The 20,061-nt window shown below is 38.5% G+C and overlaps 1 protein-coding gene across 2 annotated transcripts in view; it reads right to left on the reverse strand.

Annotated features, from left to right (window-relative positions):
• NIPAL2 (NIPA like domain containing 2) overlaps window positions 1–20,061 on the reverse strand; it is a 70,453-nt gene that overhangs the window by 22,930 nt on the left and 27,462 nt on the right. For both annotated transcript variants that reach the window (XM_068525648.1, XM_068525647.1), the window contains 2 exons: window positions 9,380–9,439; window positions 57–178 (listed from right to left, as the gene is read on the reverse strand). In XM_068525648.1, the coding sequence (XP_068381749.1) occupies window positions 57–178; window positions 9,380–9,439 (182 nt within the window). The remainder of the gene's footprint in view (window positions 1–56; window positions 179–9,379; window positions 9,440–20,061) is intronic.

Consider the following 20,061-nt stretch of genomic DNA (forward strand, 5'->3'; position numbering starts at 1 on the left):
TACCAGTGGTCTAGATAATATTGCCTCTGCAACAGTAAAATTTTTAGAATTCTTACCCCGTAGGTCATGAACTGCCAGCCAACAAAGTAATACTGTACTGTTCTTGCGGAGATATCCTGAGTTATATTTGGAGCAAAGTTCACCAATAAATATGTTCCTGCAAATGCCAGTGTCATACCTTTAAATAAAATTGAAAAGACAAACAAGTTGAAAAGGGACATTTAAGTCTTTTTGTTTATGTAAACATTACCTATAGACTAAGCATTACTCGTAAAAGTCCATGTCTATTAAAATACAATTCATCAAACCATCCCCAGATAGCATCATGCATTCACCCGACGGCATTACTTTTAAAGGGGGATAAGGGCTAGGGAATGGATGCGGTAGGACATAAATTCTGATTTTTCTCTGTTGTTCCAGATGAATCCTGGCCTCTTCAGAGAAGCTTTCCTCAAAGATGGGGAAGATCAGAACGCATGCATATGGAGACATGAAAACACATCCAACCTGGCTGTTTGTTTCCACGTGGACCAGTAAGGGCACGATGAATCTAGATCCATCTAGATCTAGATGGCAGAGCCCAGAGAGTGGGGAAATCCATCACCTGATGATGATCTATTCTGCACCTAGTCATCTTTGGGTCCTTCACACACACAAACTTGGGTATTTTATACTTTGAAACTCTGGTAAATGAATACCTTAATCATTGCCATTTATTGGAGTCCTTTTAGCAGAAATAACGAAGGTGAAAGATGACTCTGCTGTAAGATTTATTTGATCCAATTTAAAATCTAGAATTCCAGGGATAGCTTGGTAAAATACCACATAATAAACCTATGTAGGAATGTGTTAGTGTCATCACCTTAACGTTACTTATACTGTAATAATGGAGGAAGGGAATGTGTGGGGGGAGGAGTGGCCACAGAAGAAGGGGACTTGCCTTTCCAAATAACATGGAAAACTGCTTATTTATTAATAATTAGCAGCCTGAGAAAAACTGGTTTATGTAGCATTTTTCGGATATCACACATGAAAACATAATTCAACCTGTTTCACCACTGAGGTCAGCATTGTTGTGTATATAATTTACAACCAGCATTCACTCCAACCTGGAACAATTTGGTGTGTCTATAAAATCTCACAATTTGAAGACATCAATTTCCTGTTGCTCTTAACCAAATGACTTAGAGTTTTGAACTCTAGTTTCTGAGAATTCATTTGATTTTTTACACAAGCTGGACAATAGCTATTCATGGTGCTGTAGGAGCTATAAAATAAGCTTACTCTAATGCAACAATTTATTCTGTAATACTTTGTGAAGACAGAAATCATATACACAATTTTAAAAGCTATTTTCTAATGAGAATTTTTAAAAAGAAGACAATATACATTATTAAGCATTTCAATGAAAGGAAAATAATAAAAACCATACATAAGAACCTGGACAAAATTATTGGTCAGCTCTGTCCTTTCTTTGGGAAAATAAAAAAGATCTTATAAGATAATTGTTCAATATTTCATTCCTAGGAAGAAGGGATTTAAAAAAAAACACTTTTCTAAACTTGGTATAGTAAAGTAGAATAAATGCATTGAATACAATTTCAAAGTCTCAGAGACTTCCAATTTACTTTTGTGAAATCCAGATTTCTTATCTATATTGAGTTCCTCTGCCAGTCATTTCTTTATCTCATCTAACTGCATCTAGTGTCAATTAAATTTCCTTTTTAGAACATTTAGTTTTGAATGGGTAACACACGCATATGGTAAAAAATTCAAAAGCCACACAAGAGGGATCAGTGAAAAGTTAAATCTGTCTCACACCCTTGGGGCTCACTAGGTCCCCTCCTCAAAGTTAGCTACTGCTGCTGGTTCTTGAGGTTTTCTTTTCAGAGATGTTTTAGGCAGGTGTGTGTGAGAGTGCATGTGTTTTGGTTTTTTATGCAAATGATAGTAGCTTATTATACACACTTTTCGGTATCTTGCTTTTTTTCGACTTAACAGAACATCTTTGCAGAATGTTTCACATCATTATATGCAGGGCGGCCTCATTCTTTCAGAGTCTGCATAGTATTCCATTTTGTGGAGGCAGTGTTATTTCCAACATGGTCCCTGTTTCACATCCTGGCACATCCCTCCCTGTTTCACATCTGCTTCCACATTTGCATACTGTGCCCATTTCCACCAATGTAGATCTTCACTGCATTCCAAAACTCCTTAAAAACAAATAAAATGACTGACGGTTTTACAATTATCCTTTCAAAGTACTTTTTCACATGCATTATCTCATCTGTACCTCATGTCACTGCAAGACTAGTGAGTAACTCCGTGGCAGCTCAGGAGGTCATATATTCTTTCTTCTTAATAATTTTAATTTCAGCAACTTCCGACATTTACAAAGGCAGTTCTGGATAGCTGCTACCTGTCATTTGCTTGTTTCTTTGGTGTCATTTTTATTTTTCTGTGTGATTTACTCTCTGCTTCATGAGTCATGTGCACATTAACGTAAGTGTTTAAAAGTGTTGAAGGTAGCCATTAGCAAGTCCTTCAGTAAATTTCTGTAAAATATATTCGCATCCCACCTTTTTCTAAAAGTGGCATGAAACATCAGTTCCTGCTATTTTTATTTCAGTCAAGCCACAAATATTCCTTCTTTTGAAAGGCACAGATTTCTGACTTAGAAAACTTGCTAGTTTACCTTTTGTTGGCCCATTTGACCAAAGGAGTACTCTAGAAGTATAAGATCCTAAAGGAAAGAAAGCAGCACTTGACATGCCCTTGGGCCAGGGAAATGGTTAAATGTCAGGTCAAGACTTGGATAAGAGAAGTCTAATCCAAGCTGAGACTAGCTCCACAGAATTCAAATTTCACTGCTACTGTTAGCTGGAAGGGCCCAGGCAAGTTGATTATCCCTCTGTGACGCAGTGTCCTCATTTCTAGGTACAAATTAACTTATCATACCTGCTAGACTCCAGGAATTTGGCTCTGCAAGAGGCCAGTCTGGGGAGCTGAATATGTTTGAAAGCTCATCTGGAGACCTGATGTGACAAAGGACCCTGGGACAGATCCAACTTAGGATGCTGACTGCCAAGGGTCAAAGACCATCTGAGTCAAGCTTCAAAATTAATCCAAACTCGTATCTCTAATGTTGTAGTCTAGGGATGACCAGGGACTGTCCCTGGGGCTGTCTCTACAGGGTTAACAACTCAATTTGAGAATAGAAGGGCAGGATAGAAAGGACTTGGCTGGCATCTCCTGACTGCCTAGTGAAGACTTCTCTCCACTGGTCTTAAAAGAAGGCAAAAGAAAGCAAAGACATAACTGAGAGAACACAGAGAAGAAGAAACACTACCAGCGCTATGTTTGCTACCCACTGCTAACCTCAGGGAACTGGTGCACAAAGCACCAAGAGCTGGCTATTGGAGGGGACCAAAGGTGGAGCCGTCGGGCAGCAGTGGGTAAGCTACAGCAGTGGGTAAGCTACATCCCCACGATACAGGGATGTGGCCTCATCTACCACCCTCATGCCCAGACCTGCAGCAAATACATTTTCTCATCAAATACGACTCAAGTCACATAAAAAGTCTATAATGATCTGATGGGAGTTTCAGATTTAGCTTGATACAGTACACAAGTATTAATAAAATCTCTTTCTATAAACTTGTCATATGTACAAAGCAGGGAAACAAACGCATCCCTGCTCTTTATAGTAGATAGACTAGGTATCCTGGGAGGGCAAGGGAAGGTATCATTCTTTTTAAGTGATGTTCTTAAAACTATAGATTTCATAGACAATTGTGGCTGACATGAGAGTTATATTATGATCACCGTCATACAGAAATGTGATGATAATAAGAACTATAATAGTAATAGCTAATACTTAGCACAATTCTAAATGCTTTATACACATATAATAATTCCTACAGAAAAAGCCTACAAAAAATAACTATACCACCATGTTACTATACTAACATATACTACATGTATATTATGTATTATATAATACATAACATTGGATACTGTTAAAGTATTACTAGCCACATTTGACATAGGAGAAAATTGAGTCACAGAAGGGATTTTCTAGCTAAGTGGAGAGCTTGGATTGGAACCTAGGTAACTTATTCTCAGTGATTAGACTCTTCTACCTCTTGTATGTACAATGGACCGGAGCTGATGAACGGACAACTCACGGCTGTCCTTCACATTGTAGTCTCAGCGAGTGGCACCCAGGAGTTGTACCGAGCATAACCTGAGGCTGGATGAAGCATCCCCACTGGGGATGGAAGGAACTGACTCCTCCTGGCAGTGGTCCCTGGGGTCCCTGACTGGCCCTGAGGTTCCTTTAGAAGAGCGTCTCCAAACTGGTGTTCCCTAGAACCCAGTTTCATAAGATGGACCCTCCACCAAAAAAGGTCTCAAGTCAAATCTATTTGGAAAGAGGTGAGTTAAACCAACTTAAATAGTTCTTTTACTGGAAGACCCCTGAGGTCCTCAATGTGTTAGTGTTCATTGTGAATCTCCTTAGGGAGGATATGGCTGTAATATTTTCTAAACATATTTCACCATTTATATCATCCTGAAGGAGTGTTTTGAGGAATGTTTTATACTCTGAGAAATGCCTGACATTTAACTGGATCCAGCTGTGAGAATGCAGCCTCTGTTTCAAGAGGCTACTGAAGTTCTGTTGCAAAAGTCTCGTATAGATACTTGTGCACTGAAGTTGAAATATAAAAGTGGTGGAAGGGAAAACAGCCTAGAATCAGGCCCCTTCTTATGCTTCTGTTCACCAGCATCTCCAACCCGCTGAGTTCCTCACCTGTGCAAGCCTTGGATTCTAGGGTCTACTTGCATAGTTCTTCCTCAACTGACATCTGGTTTCCCAGCCCACCCTTCTCCTTAAGTAAAACCTGAAATCTCCTTTAATTTTGTCCCCACTCTCCGGCTCAATGCCAGCTAGTGTTAACTGCCTTTTAGCTAGCTTCTGGAATCTGGCTTGACCTGACTTCTGGTAGCCTTAAGAGTTTTAAAAATTCAGCTAACCTGATGTCAACCAACACTGCTGGCTGGTTCTCTTGGAGCCTGAAATATGCCTCCTGATCAATGGGGGTCCAGCTATTGCTTTTGTGGGTTACCAGGAGTCACAGCATAAACTGGACCTCTTAACACCAAAGGATGCCTTCCCCTCAGTACAATCTTTCCAGATTCCCCAGGCTGAAGGCAGCTAAATCCCGAAGAAGCCCTGGATTGGGAAGTCTCAATAATATAGTGAATCCAAATAGTTCTGAATCTAGCATCAGAAAGTCTACCATTCTTGACACAACTTTAAGACCAAATAGCCAACCTGTCCTCTCAACCAGAAATGATGGTTTGTTTGGCTAGATCTGTATTCTAGATACTGGCTTCCAACCAAGCTGACCTCTGGTGTGGGAGTAGGAAGGAAGCAGGTGGTCTTTGTCTCACTATTAATCTCTTGACATTCTATCTGGGGAAACCATTTATAGGTGACTTGAAATAATCAAGTTACTGGTCTCTGGAGAGTGCTGATGAATTGACTATAATTTTTCTTTTTATGATGACGCTATCTGGATTAAATCAACTAGGATCTCACAGACTATTAGATTCAGTATTTTTGATGACTAAGGGAGAAGAGGGGGAAAATACTATAGTTCTGGCTGCTTGAAGGGGAGAGAAATTTGGTGCTTTTTAGAGGAAAAATAATCATTAAAATAATTTAAAATTATTAATCCACTAAGAATCAGAGCACGGTCCAAAGCCTGTCATTGAGTTAATAATAGTTGGCGATTCCTTTCAGACATAGCTTTTGTGAGGTCATTTTTTGAGGCCAGTGCTGAAATGCTTCATAGCCACAGAGCAACATTTGGCAATAAATTAATTCAGCTTGTTTCCACATGGTCCAAAAAAACCTTCATTTGTTCCATCATGAAAAACAAACTTTCATTTGCTTGAAGCAGGGAAAAGTAAATGATTTTCTTTTGCACATTTTGACGATTTAGTTTTTAGCATGCTTATACGTTAATCTTTCAAAAAATGCCATTAACTACTCTTTTCCCTGTTTGATTTTAGTCCCTGTAAAGAAAAAAAAAACATTTTTAGCTTTTAATGGAAAGAGCCAAAATTTCTCAAGGCAACAGCAATACAGGCCCAATGAAAATACAGGTGACTTAACACATTACTGAATACGGTTGGGGAAAAGTCCTTCCCCAAGCACGAAATGGGTTATTACATCTCAGATCATGATAATCGTATGATATTGCTGTTGGAAGCATGGGTATGGAATCGGTGACTAAGTCCTTTCTTACTCCTGTGACTCTAGATTCAAGTCAAGAATTGATCACTTTCAATGACAGGAGGAAACAAATGTGACATCAGATATATCCCTGCTCAAAAAGCATTAAGTTAAAAGGCTAAAAAAACTCAACCAGAGTTGTGCGAAATGTTACCTGGATTGCTAAAGTTCGTTAGAATATCCTAATCAAGGTTTCCTCTCGTGAACCAGTAGTGGTGGGTGGTGGTGTTAGTAATAAGGATAATAATAGCTGACATTATTGAGGACTTATTACATGACAGACCCCGTTCTCAGAGATTTACATAAATGAACTCATTTAATCCTATGAGGTAGGTAATACTTCATTTTAAGGTTGAGGAAATGAGGCTTAAAGAGACTAAGTAACTTAGCAAAGGTCACATAGCTCTCTGACACTAGAGACTTACCCTCACCTATTATGCTATAGTTAAATCAGGCTGCCATTATTAGAACACTGGTCCACCACTGACTAATTATTTGACCTTGGTTAAGTTATTTAACCTAAGTATCAGTTCTATAAATGGATTGTTCCTCCATTTAAATGAGGTGGTTCATGTAAAACACAGTACCTGAAAGGGGTAAATATTTAATAAATGTTGACTGTTATTAAAATAAGAGAAATAAGCAAAGAATCAAAGAATTAATAGAGGTTTTTGTTTGTGTTTTTTTTTTTTGTTATGTGTGTATGTGTGTGTGTTTCCTATTTCTTACGTTTTAGTATTACCTCTTGGTAATGAAGTTGATCACAGAAATAATACCAATTTTATTAACAGGGCTTTACATTTCTCAAAGTGCTTGTATCAATTACCCAGTTTGACCCTTAAAACAGTCTTCTAGGGACTTCCCTGGCAGTCCAGTGGTTAAGATTCCACGCTTCCACTGCAGGGGGCGCGCTTCCATCCCTGGCTGGGGAACTAAGATCCCGCATGCTGCGAGCCGCGTGGTGCAGACAAAAATTAAAAAACAAAAAACAAACAACCCCCTCCCCCCAGAACAGTCGTCTATATTTGTCAGCAAACTGAGGCTTAGAGAAGTTAAGTAATACGTTGGCCACACAGTTGATTGCAGAAGTTGAATACAGATTTGAACCCTTGAGAGTGAGTTTAATTTATACCCTTTGATGTCGAGCTAGTATACTGCTTTTAGCAACGTTTAGTTGATCGGGTTTTCTAAGTATAAAATCAAATCATTGGCACCTACTGCTATTTCTATTTCTTCCCTTTCTATAGTTATGATTTTCATTAATTTTTTTCCTAATCCTCATTGGCAGTGGTTGTAGTACAGTATTACATAGAAACTTGCCTTACTTTTTTGTACCTTTGTCAACACTTCTCGTGTTATTCCCTCTGTATGTCATTCTCCAAATGCTGGGCTGTGGCCCATGCCTGTCCTATTCAGCTGTCAGAACTGATTCAAATGGTACCTCTGCTGTAGAAAATTCTCTCTGAGCTTCCCAGCTAGAGTAATCTCTCTTTATTCTAAACCAGTGGTTCTCAACCGGAGGCAATTTTGCCCCCCCAGGGGAGATTTGACAGTGTTTGAAGTCATTTTTGGTAGTCATAACTGGGGCAAAGTGTGCTACTGGCATCTACTGGGTAAAGGCCAAAAGGAATGCTGCTGAACACCCTACAACGCACAGGACAGCCCCCTAGGATGAATTATCCAGCCTAAAATGTTAGTAGTGCTGAGGTTGAGAAACCCTGCTCTAAACTAAAGGCTCAAGGCATTATGATACATATTATTTTCTGCTTTTAAAAAAAGGTGTTTTTGTATATATTTTATCATTGACTGTATTATTTGAAGGCAGGGATTCTGTCTTAATCATCTTTTTATCACAAGGGTTCATGATAATTGGCAAGTTTTCCTTTACATCCATCTGTATTACCTCATTAAATACCTTACATTTATTTAAACATTAACCAACCATTAGCTACAAAAGATGACATATGTTAGATTAAATGATTTAAAGTTTCCCTAAGACATTTGATAAATGAGAAACATAATGTAGGACCTAATTGTTTTAATCTATAAAACTCAGGCATTGCTCATTCTTATTTCTGATTCCATACAACCTCCCCAAATGAGTCCATACACATAATACGAAAAAAGAGCACAGAAAAATAATATATTTGAATTCACATATGAATGCATTTGGAAAAACATTTTAACCATGAAAATTTGACAATGTTGACTAAAAACTCTACTAGCAGGATCAAACCAAGGAAGAAAAAGAAAAAGTGAAAACTCTTTCAAGACACTAGGCTCAAGGGAAACATGATCAGGGAAACAAATGTTCAACATACCAACACCGGTGTCACATTTAAGCTCAAAATTTTTTTAAAATGATCTCTTTGGAACTGAGTAGACATAGATTTATTTAAAGTTTCTAAAGTATCATACTCATTATCATATGTCAGCAGTAATTCACACAGGATTTTGTCAAGGAAGAAAATATGAAGCTCTATAATTCTTCTCACTAATGATATTTCCAACTAGAGGTAGAAGATACAATCAAAATGTGATGGCTTTGCCATATAGCGGAAATCTTTTACAGCCAGGAAGGCTACTGTGATTTTCCATTAATAGCTGTATTTCTAAATAAAATTTTGAAGATCAACATTCTATGTTACTTTTGGAAAGGGCTAAATAGAAATTAAGCAGTTATTTGGTGCATCTAAGTTTTGTATGTGGTTTTCATTTTTATGTAGTACTTTCATACAACAATCTATCAAATATGTCCTATGAAGTGGAATACTCTATTAGTTTTCTTGGATTTTATTATGTTCATAAAAATTTCATAACATTCATAATAATAATACTGTAAAATAATGATTTGCTGTGGTCAATGGCATGGGCAGAGGGTATAATGAAGGTGCACGTATTTCTTGTCAAAGAGCAGATGGCAGTTCCAAGACAGAATAATGTTCGCCTCTAGATGAGACTATATCCATTTCAGTAATTTGCTTCCTGTTTTTAAAACACATATTTTTATTGGATAGGATTATTTATTTCCTCATCAAGCAGTGTTTTAATTACATGAGTTAAATAATTACTTACCTAGTAAATCTGAGGCTCTCAAATTTTCTTTCAGAAACATAACAGAAATAATGGCACTACCTAGAAAGAAAATGGCCATTAGTGGTGTTTCCAAATATAAAAACATATAGTATGCAATGCCATTTGAAAGGAGTTAAGTAGTCTTAGGCCTGACTAGCTGTGTCCTGGTCAGAGACGCCCAGTGGCTGGGGCTGTGGAGATGGCCTCTTGCCCCTCATGGTTGAGGATTCATGGAAATTGGCCTGGTTTACAATGAACCTACGACAGTGACTGGGATAGTGCATGGTATACAGTGAGGGCTTAATAAGAGTTTACTAAATGAATGAATGAAGAGAAAAGAAAGGAAGGAAGGAGGGAAGGAAGGAAGGAAGGAAGGAAGGAAGGGATGGAAAGGCAGAAAGAGATAGATGGGAAGGAAAGAAGAAAGGATGAAAAGGAGGAAGTCTTAACTTTAAATATATTCCAAATGGAAACATTATTTCCCATCATCTCCTCCCATAATCCCTATTCCGGTGATACCTTTATTGAGCACCAGTATCCTAAGGCTCCTCCTGGTACCCCCTCTCCTTCACACCACACATCCAACAGGCTACTGGGTCTGTTAAGTCTGGATTTCACTGTCTCTCAAGTCCATCCCCTCTTCATTCCCTTGTCACGGTTCAGGTCAGCTTCACCTCAGGCTTAGACCATTAAAGTAGCTTCCCTCTGGAGCCTCCCATTTCACTACCCCTTCCCCACAGCACGAGGAGTCATCTTTCTAAAATGGAAATCTAATGTAAATCCACAGCTTTAAAACCTCTTAACGGCTTCTAGCCATCCAGAGACAAAGGCCAAACTACTAAGCATGACATTCAAAGACAGCCGTGACTTTACTCCTGACAACTTCCTTGCCTCATTTGCCCTCGATCTCTTTTATATTCTATGTCCACTCTTAATAAAATAATCATAATTTCCAGAACCCCCATTGAGTTTCATGCTAAAGGACTTTTATACAAGCTATTCCCTGGGCAACCCTGCCTCCATCCTTTCACCCAACTCTAGACTCAAGCATCACCTCTGGATTCCCCCAGACTGAGCTGACCACTCCACCCATATGTGTGATTACCCCTTATAATATATAACTTTTTTGTTACACTTAAGATTTTTTTTGCCTGTCTCCCGAAAAAGATTATCAGTTCCTTTTACTCTGAGATATGCCTTATTCTTTGAAGATCTCCCATGTGTAGCTAGTACTCAGCACATAAATAAAAGTGTTGGTGGGATCTCCTGCATTTGCTGACCGTTGTGATGTTGAAGACCCTCTTTCCCATTATTGATGCTACTGAAACCTCAGCCTCACAACTGTGCCATGACCTACTGCTATGGCCTCAGGTGTGTGTGGGGTTAAGTTGAATCTGAGCTGTTCCTCTTATGGAGTCATGGGTAGAGGCAAGGGAAGATCCAAATTTGCAATAATACAAAAACAAAAAACAAAAACCCACAACATTACTTGTATTTTAAATATTTGACAAAAACTATTAGTTGAATTTCTTATTTTGTTTTAAAGCAAAAATACAGAAAGAAAAATCATTATAAAATAATCTCATCATCTAGGAAAGAACCACAGTTAATATGTTTGTGTGTTTATTTCCCTCTGGTTGAGATCAACCTGTAATGCAAAATTTCTTTTCTCAGTTTCCTCAGTTACTGTATTACAATTTGCCATGTCATTAAAAATTCTTCATAGATATAATTTTAATGAATCTGAATTATAATCCATTAAATCAGTTAAGCTTGAATGTAACTATATCTGGTGTTCTGGCAATTGATTTAAAACAAAATAAAAAAATCCACGCCAGAACACTCATTCAAGATAAGCTGGAATCCACATATGTTTTTTCCATCTTTTTTTCAACCTAGCTCTCTCTCATTCAAGTTGAGCTATGTCCTTGCAAATTCTTCCTGAGCAGGTTATTTATAGGAATGGGGGCTTCACACAAAATAAACAGAGCATGGGAAATGTCCACAAGCATGAGTTTATTGTGTGGCATGGCTTTAAAACATTAAAGCAATATTTTCTGAAGATAAATTAATGTATAGATATGTGGCCCGTTACATTGAGAATTGAGTTTGGGACAAGCATAAAAATGTATGATAAATTTCTGTTTCAGATTTGGACCAAATAATTCATGGAAACTAATTTCACATGCTAGAGCATTAGAAAAGGTATAAAAATCAAGACCTCACTCCCAACTCCCATTACTGACTGCCTGTGTAATTAGGTAAGGAACGTTTCCAAGCGGAGGGAGATAGATTAACAACAAAAAATAGGTGAAGTATCATTGCACTGACACATACCAAACGCATTCCATTATAACAATAGTTGAACTGACCATTTCACAGCAAAGGATTCCAGTAAGAAGGGAGACATTGCTTACATGGAATAAGGAAATTTTAGAGCTAATAGTAGACACAGAGATAATCTACTCTAGGTTCTAAACTTTATAATTGGGAAACTGAGGTCCAAAGAAACTGATCCATTCATCTAACAAACATTTATATTACAGCACAGCTGGAACCAGCATGCATATTTCCTCATTCCAGTCCAGAGCTCTTTCTAGTACACGACACTCCATTTCTCCCTTGGAGTAAGAAAGGCATCATTTTCCTTCTCTTCTTGTTGCTAAACCACCACCTCATAAATAATTTCACTTTCAGAAGGAAGAGGGAAGAATGTTATGTAGGAGATAATTTCACTGCTAAAAGCAAAAAGGACATGACTGGTAACAATAAACTTGAAATATACTATAAGCATCAAATTATATCAATTGCCATAAAATAAGAGTTTTATGAAACATAAATATGCTACCTTTACTTTCTGAAAGAATTTATATGTCTGATGCATTTTTTTTTAAGTTTTAAGAGAACATGTGATTTTCTACAAAATTTTTAGATAAGAGAATAAGTTTATCAAAGAAAGTAATAAAAAAGAACATTCTATTAAGATACATCTACTTATAACTCATTTATCTTGCAAAACATGGTTAAAATGAGAGCTATGTTGAGAAAAAGACAGTTTCTGAGCAACAGCTAATAACATGACTTCTAAGAACAGAAGTAAATTTTTTAAATGAGAAAAAATAAATAAACTGAAGTGCTCCCATATATATTTGTAATCAGAGATCTGTCAAACTCAACCCTGTCTAGTTGTTGCTACATCAACAACCATTGCCTAATAAACATGTACAATGGGGGAAAAACTATTACACTTTTATTCCTATAGTAAAATTTAGAAATAGAGTATTTCAAGATCAATAGTTCAAAAGCATTAAAACACACTTGAAACTTATTAAACTATAGTTAACCACTGAGCGCTAACTTCCAGCACTCAGAGTTTTGTGTACATTTTTGACTACAGGCATATTTGGGCAGAGGTTCGTGAATCCTTTTCCATCCTGGCCTTCACAGGACATGGGTCTACACAGAGAGTGCTCCCAGACACTGGTCTATACAGCGTGATCCTGGACACTGGAGTTAAATTCATTACACAGTGAACACAGTGACTCCAGAGGCATTGTGACCACAATGATCATAATGCATTAAAAAAAAAAAAGGTAAAAGGTAGCATATGAAAGATAACATACCAAAATTCAAACAGTGGTTATGGGAAAAAAAATATAGTAGGGGGACTTCCCTGGTGGTCCAGTGGTAAAGAACCCGCCTTCCAATGCAGGGGACGCAGGTTCGATCCCTAGTTGGGTAACTAAGATCCCACATGCCATGGGGCAACTAAGCCCGCGCGCCACAACTACTGAGCTCACGCGCCTCAACTAGAGAGCCGGTGTGCCGCAAACTACAAAGCCCACGCGCCCTGGAGCCCGTGCGCCACAACTAGAGAGAAGCCTGCGCACCACAACAAAGAGCCCGAGCCGTGATGAAAGATCCCACATGCCTCAATGAAGACCCCGCATGCCTCAACTAGACCTGATGCAGCCCGCCCCCCCAAAAGAAAGTAAATAAATAAAATAAATAAATATAAAAAAAAGAAATAAAATGATCAATTAAAAAATATATAGTAGGAATACTACTGTAAGAGGAAAGGGCAAAAAAGTTTTTTTCTAGTATTTTCTTTGGTTCAAAAGAGTGCGCCCATGGAGCAGTGTATTAAGGTAGTCACTTGGCCTTCATCATAATACTTTATGGTCAGGAGAATCTTATGGTCAGGAGCAACAATTATAATGGACTGACTCCTACTGGTGAGTCACCTATACTCTTTTCAGCCATTAAATGTCACTTGGTTTAGCAACCAGAATGGAGACGATTTCCTGTCAAGGTTGATACAAGGAAACTTACACTTGGGCATTCTGATTCGGATTTCTAGATGAAAACAGATAGAGGCCTAGCAAGATCCCCGTGGCTTCAGCTGAACCAGGTCTAGGCATGGGGGAGGTGCCAGTCCCAAGGGTAGACATGTGCCCTGATGTTGAGCTCCCTAATGCTTCCTGATCTACATAGGAATAAACCTTAGTTTGTTCTTCATTCACCTCCACTCCGGCATCACAAGAGCTGGCTATAATTATGGAAGAGTTACCTACCTGAATGTGGTCAAGAGTTGACATATGAGAATTCAGATAGAATGTACAAACTTGATTTAGATTATCTTCTGTAATAGCTACTAATGGGGATTAGTAAACCAGAAGTTAAGCATCAACTTTCTATATGTTAGCAATTAAACTCAAGGGTAGACTTTTACATGTGAATTTAGATTTCTGTGTCTGTAGAATAACAGGTAAATTGGCATTCCTTTTTTCAATTTTCAACATTAAGATATATGTGCACATTTTACTTAAATTCCCTTTCTCCCCAAATAATAATTTTTTTATTAAAGGTTTAAGAGCACAGAAGAGACTTCAGTAACTATTTAAATGTGTTATGGTATGGCTATTTTTAAATGATTTTGTTCACATTTATTTACTTCCCTCCATTTTTTACCCTTTTATGACCGCTTCTAAAAAGACAAATTTAACCCAAAGTTTTAAAAATCAATTACACTTTACTTAAATGTGATTATGGATATGATATTCTTATCTGATAAAGCTGGAAAGAAAAAAAACCTTTGGTCCACAGGTCACAAACTCAAATGTCTCCAGGGGCCAGTTAGGTAATCCTCTAAAGAAGAAAGAATAATGAGGGTGGTGGGCTGTAGCGATGAGGGGCTGTGGAACCGTGGTGACCTGGCGTACACAAGATCAGTGAAAGGCGGCAGCCAGAATTCAGCCCTAGCCAACTGCAAGTCCAGTGTTACCAAATCTGATACTTTAAGACAAAAATCCAGTTTTTGTGTATCACTACCCAATTTTTACACATGGGAAATTAATTTGTATTTTTAAAATACATTCTTTGAGCCAAACAAAACACAACAGTGGCCAGATCTGGTCTACAGGCCACCAGTTTGTAAACTCTGATCTAGTCCGCAAACGAAAATTTCATCAATTTTCCTGCCTGGATATTCAATTTATTGTTTAACCTCTATGATCTGAAGAGAAAGCAGGGTATATGTTTATAATATAGGAAAGTAGAAGACAAAGTAGTAAAGAAAGCACTCTTTTATAAAAAAAAGAACCCATGACATGAAAAGAACATATTTATATAATAATGCTACAAACAGATCCTCACATGTAAATATCTGGCTTGTGGTTTCTGACCACTTATAATGGCAACTTTATTGTACTGCTAAAAAGCAAACCACAAAAGCACTTTCATGTCAGTCACAATCAAGCTTCAAACACGTGGACACGTTGAGTGTGCTCACGGGCTCAATCAACTCTAGCCGTTTTGTGGTATTGACTTCTCCAAAATGCCCGTTCCCCGTTAGTTGTAGAATTGGAGGGGAAAAGTATGTCAATTACAGTGAATTCCACGGAATTAGGATTTGAAAATCTGAGGATGTGACACTTTGAAAAATGTTTCTTTATAGAGAGAAAAGTTGTCCCACCATCCATATTGGCAGGAAGGAAAGTGTCCAGTAATTCATGTTAATTAAAAAATAGCTAGAGGGTGTGGAGAAAAAGGAAGCCTCCTACCCTCCTACACTGTTGGTGGGAATGTAAATTGGTGCAGCCACTATGGAGAACAGTATGGAGGTTCCTTAAAAACTAAAAATAGAGTTGCTATGTGATCCAGCAATCCCACTCCTGGGCATACTTCCAGACGAAACTATAATTCAAAGAGATACATGCACACCCATGTTCATAGCAGCACTATTCACTATAGACAAGACGTGGAAGCAACCTAAATGTCCATCAACAGATGAATGGATAAAGAAGATGTGGTATATATATATACAATGGAATAGTACTCAGTCATAGAAAGAATGAAATAATGCCATTTGCAGCAACATGGATGGACCTAGAGATTATCATATTAAGTGAAGTAAATCAGACACAGAAAGACAAATATTGTATGTTTTCACTTATTTGTGGAATCTAAAAAAAATGATACAAATGAACTTATTTATAAAACAGAAATAGATTCACAGACATAGAAAACAAACTTGTGGTTACCAAAAGGAATAGCAGGGGGCAGGGGGTCGGAGAGATAAATTAGGAGTTTGGGATTAACATGTACACACTACTATATATAAAACAGGTAAACAACAAGGCCTTACTGTATAGCACAGGGAACTATACTCAATATCTTGTAATAACCTATAATGGAAAAGAGTCTGAAAAAAATACATATATATTATATATATATAACTAAATCTCTTTGCTGTACACTTGAAATTAACACAACATTGTAAATTAACTATACCTCAATTTTTAAGAAGGGAAAAAATTGCTATTGTCATTTATTGAAGATAATGAAATTGTAGGTAAAGTGCATAATTTCAAATGAGGAAATTTACCTGGATTAAGAACAATAATCTTTTCTATTTTTAAAAAATAAATTTATTTATTTATTTACTTTTGGCTGCGTTGGGTCTTCCTTGCTTTCTCTAGTTGCAGCAAGCAGGGCCTACTCTTCGTTGTGGTGCACGGGCTTCTCATTGCGGTGGCTTCTCTTTGTTGTGGAGCACGGGCTCTAGGCGCTCGGGCTTCAGTAGTTGTGGCTCACGGGCTCTAGAGTGCAGGCTCAGTAGTTGTGGCGCACGGGCTTAGTCGCTCTGCGGCATGTGGGATCTTCCCGGACCAGGGCTCGAACCCGTGTCCCCTGCACCGGCAGGCGGATTCTTAACCACTGCGCCACCAGGGAAGCCCAATCTTTTCTTTTCTACATTTTTCTTGACGTACATTAGAGATTAAATTGAAAGGAGTCCAAAAAAGTAAAAATACTGTCACTGACAGGATTAACTCTGTATTATAAATGTAATAGTGCATTACATCATCATTAGCAATTTCTTTAGGAATACTCTGTGGCGTTCTCAAAAAATAAGGATGGGTGGAAAAGATGTTTCAAATAAAGTTTTTTAGGTTTTAGGAATGCTTTCAGCTGAGAGTGCATGAGCAGACACAAAATGAGAACTTCAGAGATTTATTTCACACATCTTATTTAGGCTGGTTTTGGGAAAAATGTGCTAAGGCAGACAACCCAGCAAGCCACCGAGAAAAGGGATATTTTCTGCATATTTCCAACATTAAAATAAACGTCCGTGCAAAGTGCCACTATCACAGGCAGCCCGTGAGGTTTAGAGCTCCAGTGACTTCATCCAGGCTGGCACCGAGCACAGGGCACTAAAGGACTGAGAGCATCCACAGCGTCGAGGTTTGTGGAACACTACAGGTCACTCTCTCATTGGCCTGTTTATGTTTTCTTTCATTTGTTTCTAATAAAAATCTTGGAGACCAAAGTTTCTGCTTGAGATGACTTCTCTGGAATTCCAAAAGGCCTCACCAGGGCTTTCTGGCTGTGCTATGACCATCATTTAATGGAATACAGACACATTTCAGCTTACAGCTTTATAATGGCACACAGAAATACACGAAACAACGTATATTCCACATCATGAATTTCAATTTGAGCAAAAGCCAGCATGTTAGGGAAAATGAGAGATGGGAAAGACTTACCACTCATCTGCCTCATTCTCTCAGTGCAGTCAGCTTTCCAGCCTTAATTCAAATTAGCCCAGTCACAGGGTGACTGCTTCTCTTAGGAAATTATTCCAGGGCCAAGGAGACCTCACTGCTATTAATTTTATCATTCCATATAAAATTCCAAGTGTTTGATCTCATATAATTCATCTCAAATTTAACCTACTTATTACTCACTTCTATTCATCTGGGCAGTAATTAAGTAAAATAACAAGGCTGTATGTTTCATACAGTACCTGGCAAGGCGGATGCTCATTCAATATTAGTTTCTTATCTTTAACTATTTCTAAACTGTTGCCTGAATTTAACTTGGAAAAAGGTGATATATTCTCTGAACTCTTTTCTAATTACTTTAAATCAATATACTCAGAGGTATAGAACTGAAAAATGTCCATCACGGTTTTTTTTGTTTTTTTATAAATTTATTTATTTATTTTTGACTGTGTTGGATCTTCGTTGCTGCACGGGCTTTCTCTAGTTGCGGTGAGCAGGGGCTACTCTTCGTTGCGGTGCGTGGGCTTCTCATTGCTGTGGCTTCTCTTGCTGTGGAGCATGCGCTCTAGGCACGCAGGCTTCAGTAGTTGTGGCACGTGGGCTCAGTAGTTGTGGCTCGTGGGCTCAGCTGCTCCATGGCATGTGGGATCTTCCCGGACCAGGGCTTGAACCCATGTGCCCTGCATTGGCAGGCAGATTCTTAACCACTGCGCCACCAGGGAAGCCCTCTATTACGTTTTATTTCTCCCACCCTCCCTGCCCCTGCAACAATCTCCCTTCATATCCCATTCCTTTGCCACCCATAGACAAGTCAGTTTTATGCTAAGAAAGGTCTACCATGAACCTCCTTTAATTTTTTGTGGCTTCAACTCTTTGGATTGTTGATAACTTTATTATTTTTAATCATCTCAATGCTTACGCATAGCACAGATCACAGTCATGGGGATGAACAGAAAAATGAAAACATTAAATGTAAAGTCATGCTTTGTAGATACACAAATAATATAACTCAACCCCCCAAGGGACAAGCTTATAAACCTTTAAATATTTACAGGAGTGAGTATTCACAAGTTCTTTGCAATGAAATGTTTAGCCATTATGCTTCATCGGGAATTGAAATCTTTTAAACAACACCCTAGAACAGAACAGAACACTTCTCGTCCAACATCCTAGAACAGAGCATCCTAGAATGCCCAATCCTCGTTTTATCAAAATTCAAATTCAAACCAATTCTGTGAGGCTGTATTGTGTGATTTCCTGCACCATGCTCTCCTGGAAAGAGCAGACAGCAGGCACACACAGTCACCAGTCTCCTGGGTCTCAGTTGAATGGCCAGAATGCATTAAAAAGGTCATTGTGAACACGATGAGAGTTGCCAAAGGGGAAGTATAGGGTCAAGCCTGCTACATGCAGTTGAGCAGGTTGTGCACTGCACAAATACACTACACCTGAGGGGGTACCACCCACATGTCAGATCTTGGTGACTCGTATATTTCTCAGGACAATTTTCTGACAGATGGCACCAGAGTGTCCTGCTCTAATGAAAGTATTGTATTATGATAATTTGCAGACAGACAGACAGCAATAGAGTATCATGAGAAAGGATGCCTTTTTCTAATTCACAAAAAGGCACCAAATAGCTGAGTAGAGGGCCCATGTCGGGTGCTTAGGGAGCAGAGAATAAGCCTGTTTAATTTAGTGTGGAAGCCCAGAAAGGCCTCCTGGGGAAGTGGGACAGGAAAGATGAGCAGTAGTTTAAAATTTTATTACAAACTCCTCAGAATACTCAACTTATTTCTTTTTATTGGATTTCTGGTATAATAACTAGTTTCTCAGAAAACACTTTCTCAAATTGCAGTTAGACCTGAAAGACTCTCTGAAGTTAATTAGCAAGTGAACAAAAGTGCTTTGAAGCCAGAGCAAGAAGACAGAAAGTTGCACGCATGTCTCAGACTGCTATGTTTTTCCTTGGACAAATTTCTGTGTCTGTTTTTTAAATGTATTTGGTATTGGTAGGTTATTTGGAAATTTTGGCATTTTCCAACACGTTTTGGAGGGGAATATGTGGAGAAGTCCAAGGGTAAGTGCTGTTTAATGGCTGAACAAATGAGCTGTGAAGAGCCTACACTTCTGCTCCCTGAGAATTAATTACTGCATGGATAAGAACAATAAAAAGCATTTCTTGAAGTGGTTCATCCATTTTAGATAATTTAACCACCAGCCACCTTCAGGGGCATGGAAGTAAACTCTGTTATAAAGAATAAAGTACTGGACTTCCCTGGTGGCGCAGTGGTTAAGAATCCGCCTGCCAATTCAGGGCACGCGGGTTCGAGCCCTGGTCCAGAAAGATCCTACATACTGCAGCGCAACTAAGCCCGTGCGCCACGACTACTGAGCCTGCGCTCTAGAGCCCACGAGCCACAACTACTGAAGGCTCCGCGCCTAGAGCCCAAGCTCTGCAAGAAGAGAAGCCACCGCAATGAGAAGCCCGCGCACCGCAACAAAAGAGTAGTCCCCGCTCGCCGCAACTAGAGAAAGCCTTCGCGCAGCAACGAAGACCCAACGCAGCCAAAAATAAATAAATTAAATAAATAAATTCAAAAAAAGAATAAAGTACTT

Source organism: Eschrichtius robustus, chromosome 17 (assembly GCF_028021215.1).
Source record: "Eschrichtius robustus isolate mEscRob2 chromosome 17, mEscRob2.pri, whole genome shotgun sequence".
In the NCBI taxonomy this organism is placed as follows: Eukaryota; Metazoa; Chordata; class Mammalia; order Artiodactyla; family Eschrichtiidae; genus Eschrichtius; species Eschrichtius robustus.